The sequence below is a fragment of the Scatophagus argus genome, chromosome 1 (genome assembly GCF_020382885.2).
Source record: "Scatophagus argus isolate fScaArg1 chromosome 1, fScaArg1.pri, whole genome shotgun sequence".
Taxonomy (NCBI): domain Eukaryota; kingdom Metazoa; phylum Chordata; class Actinopteri; family Scatophagidae; genus Scatophagus; species Scatophagus argus.
Window position 1 is genome coordinate 1,594,296 of NC_058493.1, and position 12,698 is coordinate 1,606,993.

Consider the following 12,698-nt stretch of genomic DNA (forward strand, 5'->3'; position numbering starts at 1 on the left):
GACAGATTTATCAGGTCTACATGTTCCTGTGGTTTCCCTGCACACCCGCTCTGGATGAAGTGTGCACCTCCCTCACATCATAACTTGGGCTCCTCTTGCAGGTAGCCTTGCATCTGCAACTTCACTATCAGCTACCATTTTCACTCAGACCCACCTGCCACAGAGCAGGATCTTTCTATTTGCTGCATGGCTTTCATTATCATTTCATCATCCACCTCATCCATTATCCAGTATGAAGCTAATTAATACTTTTACAACGGTAACAAACATCAACATCACGCACACTTGTCCTTTTTCTCTTCATTAACCCTTTGCTAATGCTCCAATACAACGTGTCTGTATATTCTGGTAATCCAGCAACCACAGCGCGTCACATCCCGAAGCGATATGCTGCATTCACAACTTGTTGTGAAAATTATGCTTTTTGTTGCGAAACCAGATTTTGTTAATAGAAGAACGTCTCAAAATGTTTATGCACTGAATTGAGTCACTAATGCATTCTAACACCATTTAAAGTCTCAAAGATGAGTCACGTGGTGAACAAATCATGAGTGTGTCCTGTATAATTACATCTGGTAAGTACACAGAAAAAATAAATTCTGTCGCAGGAAAACTCTCGTTTGTAACATGTTCCTGAATGCACCACCAATGTTAGCAAACGGGCGTGGTTAACGTGCTATATCAGCTTCCGGGAAAACAACGTGAGTTGCGGATGTCCACATGTGTTTAAGATATGCGCTTACTCTTATTATTCTGTTGTATTTAAGTCGACACAGCAGTGTAACATTTTACGGCTGTTTTGTCTGGAGGCTTTAGAAACCAGATCCGACCTTACTTTTCTTTCTGTGACAAGGTTGGTTTAAGCTAGCCACATTGTTAGCAGAACTCACCTGTTATCATTCACTATCAAATCAGCGTCAGTACATCATGTCCAGTTTAGTTTCATTGTTTGTGTTCATTGCACTCTCATTAACAAAGCCCATGTAATGAAGTCATTCACTCATTAAACTGTGCTTTCCAACGATACACGACGCTAGCTTTAGCCAGTCAGGAAAGAGCCTGTACTACAACATGACTTCATGGACTGTAGACCGGTTCACAGTGCTGTCCTTATCCTGGGTTGAGTTGAACTGATATAGCAGTTCAAAGCAAGTTATGGTAGCTACCATCTGTATGTTTAGAGGTGTCGTCTGTTTTAGGTGCCTATCATGGGACTCACTAGCCTGGATAAGATTGTTGCACTGCAGAGGAACCCTGCCAACATCAGAAACTTGTGCATTTTGGCACATGTTGACCATGGTGAGTTGACACGCTCATTTTATTCATTCATATCACAACGACAAGCAGAAACACATAGTCAGAACATGAACAAAGTCACGTCTTTAGTGATTATTATGCACTTCTAAACTCGGCATATGCCATGCAGCATGTCACCTTTAATAATCTGGACTGTCAGACCATAGAGGAGCAGAAGAAGAATCAGCTTTGTTGGCAGTATATATATTTTTACATACACAGACAGAATTTTTTCTCTGCATTTAACCCATCCTTGGGTTAAATGCAACATCCAGCAAATTATATGCAGTGAAACACACAGGAGCATTGGGCTACCACTGTCAGGCGCCAGGGAAGCAAACTGGGGTGTTAAGTACCTTGCTCAAGGGAACATCAGCCGGCAAATGGGGGGGGGGTATTTTCTCATTAATCACTCCACCACACCCAAATTTTTGCCTGCCTGTCCGGTGAGGTTATCGAACTGGCGACCCTCCGATCACAAGCCACTTCTCCAACCTCTAGGCCATGGCTGCCCCGCTCAGTGTTGAGTGAGTTAAAATCAGAACTTCCACGATTAGTCAATTAATTGATTAGTCAGTTAAAAGAACATTATTCGCCAACTCTTTTCATAATCAAGTCATTGTTTCAGTTTGTTTCCAAGCACAAATGTCACACATTGGCTTCTCCTTGTCATTCATGTTAGTAAATGAAGAGGGTTTTGGAAACAAGCAGCAAGTTGAAGACGTTGCTTAGCAGTAGCTACTACATGCTGGAAGCTGTAATCATTTGGAACCCTCTCTGCCTTTGCAGGCAAAACTACTCTGGCAGACTGCTTAGTGGCAAGTAATGGTATCATATCAAGTCGACTGGCTGGGAAGGTAGGTGACTTTGAGACTTCTTTGGACAGTCATGCAGTATGATCTGTACATGTTGTGCAGGATTGCAGCTGAAGTCGTTTCTTCGTGGTTTGTTATTTGTTAATCTGCCAGCTGAGGTATCTGGACAGCCGGGAGGATGAACAGATCCGAGGAATCACCATGAAGTCCAGTGCCATCTCTCTGCATTACAGACACAGTAAGGTCATTGTGGTTATCCAAGAAAGAAAATGCACACTTGAACATTTGTTGCTGTTATATACTATTCTCTCTATATACGCTGCACATATACACATTGCATTCTATGACCAGTGCTGTGATGATTTGCAATTTCCCATTTTCGGTTTCCGATTTGGTGTATGATTTTTTTTTTTGTTTTGACTTTTGGGGCGGCACGGTGGTGCAGTCACTGTCACCTCGCAGTAAGAGGGTTCCAGGTTCGAATCCCGGTCTGGGCCCTTCTATGTGGAGTTTGCATGTTCTCCCTGTGCCTGCGTGGGTTTTCTCCGGGTACTCCGGCTTCCTCCCACAATACCAAAAACATGCACATTAGGTTAATTGGCTACTCTAAATTGCCCCTAGGTGTGAGTGTGAGAGTGTGTGGTTGTCTGTGGTTGTTTGTGTGTCAGCCCTGTGATTGACTGACGTCCAGTCCACCAGTCCTCTGGTGTGGTCAGCTGGGATAGGCTCCAGCTCCCCCACGACCCTAACGGATAAGTGGTATAGAAAATGAACGAACAGAGTGGTATAAAAGCGGTTTAGAAATGAATGAATGAATGTTTTGAATTTCCATTTGACTGAAGATAGAATGTTGTGTTTTCAGTACAGAGTAATGGTAGTGATGGCGACACAGAGAAAGAATGAAGCGAGGGCTCTTCCTCTTAGATGTTGGATTTCTCCCTTTGTGATCATGTGACCTTTGCTCTTTAGCTCTGAGAGACTTTCACCAGATGCTGACATATATTAGACTTGGTATTATCTGCAAATATTATGTTATCAGCCTCTGTTGTGTAAAACTTTTTATTTTAATCCTTGGTCCCATCAGCATTTTGGTAACCCTCTAAGGGCCAGTTGCAAATGTGAGACTATATAAATGTATGTGCTTGTTATACTACATAATTACCTCTGCAATTGATTACTGTTGTTTTTAGTAATAATTTAATAATTAATAAGTAGCTCTAAAAGCAGACGTCTAGCAAATATAATGGCAAGCAGACACTCAAGTTTGCAACTGTTCATATGCCTTCTGCATAAACAGCTTCAAAAATGCACCTTCTGAAAGTGACATCAGATGATTTCTTCAGCTTCAATAAGCCTGCTTTTGTTGCTGTATCATTCGTTATTGTAACATCTGTATGAATTAATAAAAAAACAAAACTATTTCAGTTCCATTTTAAAAGATTTGTATGAGATACAACTCTTGGTATAGTTGTCTTGGTTTATATTCTTTTCAAGCTCTCATAAAGCCAAATAAAATAAGGTGAGCTTTAACACATGGTGTTTTTTTAACTTCAATGGAATATCTGGATGTGATGCCAAGTTACCATTCATCCAGCTCTACATGGGAATCAAAAAAGTATGCCACAGATGCTATATAGGATAGCATGTACCTTATAATGCCATGTGATCTTAAGCCGCAATGCTACAACTCATATACCAGCAGACATTTTAACAAAAAGGATAATCGTGACTGAATATAATTGTTAGTTGGCCCATCTGAGCTCCAGTGTTGTTGAAGTGGAGTTTGACGTAACTGTAAATGTAAAGGTGATTCTAAGTCTAAGTCTAACAAAGGCTTTTTGTGTTTGTGTGCTTCTCGTCTCCTCAGGAGATCAGGAGTACTTGCTAAATCTGATCGATTCTCCCGGTCACGTCGACTTCTCCTCTGAAGTTTCTACTGCTGTCAGGCTGTGTGATGGCGCCATTGTAGTGGTTGATGCTGTGGAGGGAGTGTGTCCCCAGGTAAACGTCACCTCATGTCTTGTTTTCTAAGCAGTTTGTTTTATAAAGAAGATGTTGACTGTAGATCCACATTACTTTCTGTGAAGTCCACAGGTTGTAAGTTAGTTGAAACATTTCTCCTCAGGTCAGTCAAGGTCAAATGTTAACAACTGCCTGATCATTTGTTAACCAAAATTTCAGCTACAGGATGTAATGCTTTGTTAGAGGCCTTGTAGTCTTGCATTATTAGAAAAGAGGGTTGTTAGATGTTAGATATATTTCTGTTGAGTGATTTGAAGTGTTTTTCTTTTCTTTTTTTTTTGCATGTGTGTATCGTGTGTAGACCCAAGTTGTGCTGCGTCAGGCGTGGTTGGAGAACATCAGGCCTGTTCTGGTCATCAATAAGATAGACCGACTCATCGTAGAGCTGAAGCTCACCTCTCAGGAAGCTTACACCCACCTGCAGAAGATCCTGGAACAGGTGACAGACCCAGCTCTCCTCTGACATAGGCCGCAGTTAGTACAATTTACTGCAAGTCTTCAGCGTGTCCAGCCGGCCTTCATTCACTGAAGTGATTGTGTATTTTCTCTTGGCTCATAGAAAAAAAATGGGAAAAAAGGTTGGTTGTAACCAGGCGTTGGTGTATGTGTTCTTCCTTGTAGGTGAACGCAGTGACAGGGACTTTGTTCACATCCAAAGTGCTGGAGGACCGAGCAGAGAAAGAGAAGGAGGAGGAGAAAGAAAGTGAGGCGTTGAGTGGGGATCAGGTTTATGACTGGAGTGCTGGGCTGGAGGAGACGGACGACTCCCACCTGTACTTTTCTCCTGACCAAGGAAATGTGGTCTTTGCCAGCGCCATAGATGGATGGGGTTTTAGGTGAGGCTGGTCCACTCAGTGCCAGAAAGATTTCAATGAGCTGCATCAGTGATGTCACTGGTTTGCATTGTGTGGAAGGTGGAGACAGGCTTCACATCCGCAGAACGCAGTTTCACTGGAGACTGCTGATGACAGAACAAAAGACTGCCATTATGTGAGTTCTTCGCGGTGTTATAAAAAAGTGCTAATTGGCTAAAGGCACTGTGATAATTTTTGGCAAGTAATTTGTTATTTTGATTTAATTCCAATTGAATATTAAACACTCACTGAAATGAAGGGCTATGAATGTGTCTTAAGCATTTTTAGTTGTTCTTGAGACCTTACCCTGTTGAGGACCTGTATGCCGTAATTTTAGCTGCTTTATTGTTTTAGTTGATATCATGCTTACACTATGTATATTCTTAAATTAACAGGATCAGAATCATAATTCCTTTATTTATCCCCTAAAGGAAATTCAATTCACTCAGCTAACCTGTGATGGAATTGTATTGCAGAACAGGAGCTGTTGCTATGGGTTACCACTTTATCATTGCCCCTGGGGTCTCATAACCAGTTAATCTGGCCCTGGAATACACCAGTGACTTAATATCCAAATACCAATTTCACGATCTACTCATTCACTTCCCGAATACATTTTCAAATGTCCACTAGATGGTGCTATTAGTGTAGCCTTATTACAACTTTTATGTGACACCATATGACCCTCAGCATAGTTACAGAACCATCAGAGACCTGAATAAACATGAGTTCCATTCAAAGGCCTTATGCTTTTATTCACTTAATGTCTTTCAAATTAAAATACTACTCCAGTGTTCTTTACGTGTAACTATCACTTCACAACATTCATCCTGTACTCAAACACAGTGACTGCATGATGGTCACTGATGAGGACAGGAAGACCTAGTTCTGAGCTGCATCCTTGTGGTCACTCTGTGCTATAAATAAGCAAAAGAAGTCTCAGTGGAGACAGCTAAATCCTCTCTTCACCTCTGAACCCAAGACTTTCTATCACAAAGGAGAAGGAAGCTGATATAAGGGCTTCAACATGTTGCATTAACTGTGATCTTGTTAAAGAAGTACAAATCTTTGTTTTACTCAAAGCTTTCTGATTAGACTTTTTTTTATATATAAAGCTTAATACTGTTGCATGGATTAAAAAATAAAGAGCAGTGTTTTTCTGTTGTCAGTGAACCTGCATTAAAACATAAGTAACTGATGTTGTATTTTGTAGCATCCAGCAGTTTGCCCACATCTACAGCCAGAGAATGGGCATTAAGGCAGAGGTGCTACTCAAAACCCTGTGGGGAGATTTCTACCTCAATGCAAAAGCCAAGAAGATCATGAAAGGAGCTCAGGTAATGTAACGTGTTTTCAGTCTTTCTCCCATGTCCTTCCTGCACTGCCAAAGAAAGATTTAAAGAAAGAAATCTGAGGTGTACTACAAATACTGCAACTATTACAACTGTTACTTGAGTGGTGAACAGAGATATAAGACAGGACTGTTGGTCTATTGCAAGGGGAGAGACAGTTCACAGAGACAGGTTAGTGGTGTAAATAGCAGCTGATTTTTGGCATTTTCATATTACTTAAACTGGCCTATACTGTATTCAGAGACTCACTTGTGTCTTGTCTGCCATTTTTCTTTACTATTTAGCACAGCAACTTTCTAGTCATCTTGTTTAGTTTCAAATGCTGCGTTTTGTTGCATTGTACTACTGCGTTTCATTGCATTGTACTTGTACATGTGTAATGACAATAAAGTTGAATCTAATCTAATCTAATCTAAAAATGCAGAGAATCCTGGCAGCAGTAAACTTATTGTTTAAAGATCAATAGCTTGATATGGCCCAAGTTAATCTTGGCAAATGTAAGATGTGCGCAACATAACCTAATGTAGTAAAAGTAAACTCATCTACATTCGACTCTTCAGTGTCTTCTGAACTAATTAATTGTGGAGTATGACAGATATTTAATTTGTCAGTGTCAGCAGATATCCGTTTCAGTTGGTTATTCCTTCTTAGTCTCACCATTTGTCTGCTCTGTGGACTCTAATTTCAGCTGATGCTCAGGTCTCCCTGTTTCAGCTCAGCTGATTCAGATCCCTGAGTACACATGATGGCTCTTTTTACATCAGACAATTTTGTTTTACTTTTTTTGTGCTTTGCAAGATGGGTTCACAAATAATTACGCAAGAAAAGTAACTCTTATCTCACCAGTGTATTGGTTAATTTGTGGAAAAGAAGCTCTACCAAGCTCCACTATGAACTTGCAGCCTTAGTGAGACTAGTCTTGAATCTTCTCTGGTATTGTATTCACTCTCTGTCACTTTGGCCTGATGTCGATGTTGTCTGAGCAGCTAAGGGAGATCCATCCAGTCACCTGTCAGTCTATGGTCACTCACTGCCGCAGTTCTCTGCTGTCTTTAGAACGTTGTTTCTGAATAGAAATCTGGACAGAGGGTGATAGTGACTGTCACTCTTAGTTTATAGATGATTCATCTAATTGTGTACACTATATGGTCAAAAGTATTCGGACACACCTCTTCATTATTCAGGTGTGGGATGGGGCTGTTTTTGAGGGTTTGGGTTAGGCCCCTTACTTCCAGTGAAAAGAAATCTTAATGTTTCAGCATACCAAGACATTTTGGACCATGTTATGCCTCCAACCCTGCAGAAACAGCCCGGACCACCTCTGCCCAAACACGACTGCCTTGACCTCAACCCCAACGAACACCGTCAAGACAAACGGGAACGAACACTATGTTGCCACAGCTGCAAAGGGAGAACCAAATCCGCACCAATGTCCGTGCACTTAGAATGTGATATCATCAGAATCCCTGTTGGTGTAATGGTCAGGTGTCCCAATACTGTTGTCTATTCAGAGGATGCGTGTGTGCTCAGAGTTGCATTAATATGGTGCTGTTTGTCCCTGGCTGGGTCTCCCAAGACAAATTGGTCCTGGGTGAAGGGTGAGACAAAGCATGATTCACACAGACCTCTATGAAAAGCAAAACCAAAGGCAAGTGGACCCTACCCGGAGGGTTACCGCGGCCCCGTCCGCAGTCCAGTGGGCCCATCACCTGCAGGAAGAGTCAGTAAGGTCTGGTGCAGTGTGGATCAGGCAGCAGACAAAGGTGGGGACCTTGGTGGTCCGATCCCCAGTTGGTAAAGCTAGCTGTTTGGACATGGAATGTCACCTCACTAATGGGGAAGGAGCCTGACGAGAAGTTGAAAGATACCCACTAGATATAGTCGGGCTCGCCTCTACACACAGCTTGGGCTCTGGAATCAGTCTCCTTGAGAGAGGAGTGAGTTCTCTGCCATGGGGCTATAAGTAAGACTTTTAGGACAGCTGTGGGGCTGTCATGGCTGACATGCCTTTGCAACATTGTGTGGTCACTGGGGACAGTGCCCTTGGAGTGGTGGTGGGGTGGTGGGACCACTGGGTGTGTTCCAACTTTAGAGGGATCACACTCCTCAGCCTCCCTGGGAAAGTCTTATGCCAGGAAGGAAAAGAGAGTCCATCCGCCAGTCGAAACTTGGATGGAAGAGAAACAGTCATGGAACACTGGACCAGCTCTACAACCCCGCAAGGATGTTGGAGGGGTCATGGGAGTTTGCCCAGTCAATCCACATGTATTTTGTGGACTTGTGGAAAAGGCTTACGACCGAGTCCCTTGGGGCATCCTGTAGGGGGTTCTCCTGGAATATGGGGTGGATGGTCTGTTGTTCCGGGTCATCCAACCTCTACATTGCTGGAGTGAGAGCTTGGTTCGCATTGCTGGCAATAAGTCAAACTCGTTGGACTTCAGGGTTTCCTTTTGTCATCAGTTCTGTTCATAATCTTTACGGACAGAATTTCTAGGCGCAGGATGTTAGGTTTGTGGCCTTAGAATTCCATCTCTGCTTTTTGCGGAAGAAGTAGTTCTGTTGGCGTCATCGAGCAGTGACCTCAGGGCTTGCACTGGGACGGTTTGCAGCCAAGTGTGACGTGGCTGGGATGAAGATCAGCACCTCTAAATCCGAGGCCATGGTTCTCAGATGGACAAATGTGGATTGCCCACAGGTCTTGTTCATGAGTTCACAAAGCAGAGCAGCATCTGCTGTGATGTGAATGCTGTACCAGTCCGTCATTGTGAAGAAAGAACTGAGCTGAAAGACGAAGCTCTTGATTTACTGGTTAGTCTTCATTTCAACCTTCACCTATGTTCACAAGCTGTGGATAGTGACCAAAAGCATAAAATCGCGAATACAAGTGCCTTAGTGATAGGGTGAGGAGCTCGGACATCTGGGAGGGGCTCAGAGTACAGCCGCTGCTCCGTCGTTTCAAGAGGAGCCAGTTGAAGTGGTTTGGGCACCCGTCTAGGATACTTCCCAAACATCGTGTTCTGGGAGGAGACCCAGGACACGATGGAGAGATTATATTTTATTATGTCTGGCCTGGGAACGCCTTGGGTATCCCCCCAGATGAGCTGGTTCAAGTGGACAGGGAGAGGACAGTGTGGGCTTCCCCGCTGAGGCTGCTGCCCCTGCGACCTGGACACAGATAACAATGAGACAAAATTTTTGATACTGTTGTGACATTACTTTTACATGCTCGCCTTGTGATTGTCTAGGTCATAGTGTGAAGCCATTGTCACTCTGCTGGGGACCCCCAGAGCTGTTTTAGAAGTTTTATATATTTATATATTATATTCTCCTTCTCCAACACACCTGATTCAAATAATCTGCTCACCATCAGTCTGGTGTAGAAATCCGATAACGAGCCATTCATTTGATTTCCTTATAGACACATGATTTCAATGGCATTTAATTTAAGTATGACCAATTTTCAAATTTTAACTAATTATGGTCTAGGTTGTTCTGCTGATGAAACTTGTATTTGTTATAACCATCTGTGAAGCCATCTTGTAATTCCTGGCCACCCAGACAGTTCTGCTGATGGATCCTCCTCTGTTTATAATTTGTCTCCCTCTTCTTCCTCCTTCTTCTACTCAAGATGCTTGGTCATTATTTTGTTAATTAGAAAATACTGACGTGCTAACGTGCTTATAATAGGCTAGCCCACTTACAGGGCAGCTCTGCTGGTTTTATATGTGTAAGTCAGTGTTACTTGTCATTGGAAGTAGAAATCAGCCTGCAAAAGCAACTATATAAGGTCTTCTGCAACTCTGGCTGAGTAGGGTCATCAGCAGTATCGAAACTTGGGCTAGCAGACGACATGCTTTAAGCATGTTGTCTGCTAGCCCATGTAAATGTGCATTTACCAACTTTAAGATGAAACTGGCTGTTTTACAGGACGTGTAGCGTCCAGTGTTTCTGGAGCTTGTGCCATGTATAGGACTAAACTGTAAGATATGTCAGCATCTGCTGTTTTGATTTTTTTGTCTCTTGTTGGTCTATCAACTTCATGGAAGTTCAGTACTAAATCCTTAAAGTGTATCTTTGGTATTTTTCAACCTGCACCCTCAAAGTATGTCCTCTTAAAGCGCCTGTTTTTTGTGGCTGGGGAGAGAATCTGGTGCTACAATATGTATCATGATACAGTAGTTAGGATTTAGTATATTTTGATTTGTTGCATAACTATAAGCAATGTGGTGTATTGTGATTTTTTTTTTAAAGTATAATTTTAGTAAAACTTTAAAACCCAACTATTTCTATGCTATCTATGCGATACAATACATATAGTATGACCAAGCATATATTACTATAGTGTATATTGTGACATATTCTGATATTGTGACACAGTGTCGTATAGATTCTGAGTTATAATCCCTGTGGACATAGGTTCACCACACCCACAGTGGCACCTCCCACCTTGCAAGCTTCATAACCTAGAAACAGCTGGTTCTCCCCACTCTACGTGTTGCTCCCTTCTTGTCTGTTCTTCATTTTACAGGGGTACTTCATGCATATGATTGGCCTCAAATAAATATGAGCACCTACTGAATTCAAAGGCCTCACCAACATTTTCAAAGCTAAATATTCAGCCATGAGATTGAAAATCTTTTAAATAACACAAAGAAATACTTTCTGCTCAACAATGCAATAAACTCCTCTAACCAGCTCTCACTCATATGTCCATTGTTGTCTTCCTCAACTCTTGCAATAATGAGAATGAGACTTCTCGGGTGAGACTTAGTTAGGCACGACAACAAACGGACAAGAACAAAAAAATTTGATTCCTTTGTCCACAATTCTTTGGCTTAACATTGTTTCATAATTTCTTCCAGTCCATTATTGGATCATAACCATTGACTGCTGTCCAGCTACTCCTGCTGTCACATTTGATTGTTCCCAAGCCATTTAGTTTGAATCACTGACCAGAGCAATTAATGACCGATGCGTCTCTCTGTGCTTACCAGGTTGGGTTCAAACACTCAACTGTCATTCATCTCCCAGATATTGAATGATGAATGTTTTGATGCATTTCTGTCTGGCCAGCACTCATGGGACACAGAGGAGGCTACAATGCCTGCCAATCAGAGTGATGGACAGGCTGACCTCTCACCCATTCACTGGCATTTGGGGTCATGAATGAGATGGAGGGGCTTTTTAGAGAGCAGCACACTCACAGGATGGGAAAAACTGTGAGGCTTGGCTGTTCAAACTTTATGTCTATTTGTGTGTGCATGGATGGTGTAGAGAAAAAAAAATGGCCTATCTCCCTCTCATTAGCTCTTTTACTTTTGTATTTGGTATATGACCAGGGTCATGAGATCCAAGAAAAGGTGATGAGAATTTTTCTTCATTTTTTAAACATTTTATTGGCTTAAGCTATTAATTGTGAAAATATTGAAAATTGTTGGAAATAATCACTAGTTGCAGTTCTAAATGGCAGTGCTTTTGTAACACCTCCTCAAAAAGTGAGTAATGTCGTACTCACTTCAGGGCTCAACAATAAAGAATTCCAGTAGCCCAGGGCAAGTAAAATGCCACACCAGGCCAGTAATTCAGTAATTACATACACCATTTTCATCCAGACCTGAAGTTGTAAGTGACTAAGGAGTGAGTCGTCTTGCTTCCTTCTCATTTCTGTTGAGATTTGCACATGTGCAGTACTGATCAGGCAGTCACTAGTAAATTGTGGTGGGTAACAGTGTTTTCAAACTAAAGTGCAAGTGAACACTTCAGTTACCCTGGAAACAGGAGTTTCGCCAAGTGGTGTTTGTGGAAGATGGTGAAAATATAACTGTGTTTTGCACTGTTGCAGTTATTGCAAATGACCTGTGTTTACCAACAATGGCTTTGCTGAGCCCATATAGTGATATCCTTCATACGACTGACAAAGTTGTGAACCTGCTGCTATCCTTTCTTGTGAATGACTGAGCCTTTTGTGGATGCCCGTTTCATACCCAAATATGATAAACTATATGGACAAAAATATGGGAACAAGCCTCTTTATTATGGAATTCCATTGTGGGATGGGACTCTTTTTCAGGGGATGGGCTAAGCCTGAACCTGTTTACATGTGGAATGCTCCAAACAGGGGTTTTTTGAGCAGTACACAACTTTCCCAGTCTTTTGTTCCTCCTGTCCCAGTTTGAAATGTGTCGCTGGCATCAAATTCAGAATAAGTGTATATTTTCAAAAATGAATGAAGTTGATGAGGTGCATCATTAATTATATTGTTTTTGTACTGTGTTTTTTATTGAGTATATTTCCAAATGGATTAGCAAATTGACCTATTTTGCTTTATTGATGTTTTACACAGCATCTCAACTGTATTG

The 12,698-nt window shown here is 41.9% G+C and overlaps 1 protein-coding gene across 4 annotated transcripts in view; it reads left to right on the forward strand.

Moving 5' to 3' along the window:
* Positions 1–615: 615 nt before the first annotated feature.
* efl1 (elongation factor like GTPase 1) overlaps positions 616–12,698 on the forward strand; it is a 100,462-nt gene continuing 88,379 nt past the window's right edge. For 3 of the 4 annotated variants that reach the window (XR_006843257.1, XM_046387659.1, XM_046387881.1), the window contains exons 1-8: positions 708–853; positions 1,200–1,299; positions 2,086–2,153; positions 2,265–2,349; positions 3,979–4,112; positions 4,435–4,572; positions 4,755–4,969; positions 6,201–6,324. Coding sequence is in view for 3 of the 4 variants with exons in the window: in XM_046387659.1 (XP_046243615.1) it covers positions 1,209–1,299; positions 2,086–2,153; positions 2,265–2,349; positions 3,979–4,112; positions 4,435–4,572; positions 4,755–4,969; positions 6,201–6,324 (855 nt within the window). In the remaining variant the exon portion in view is untranslated. The other variant, XM_046387790.1, reaches the window with a different exon arrangement.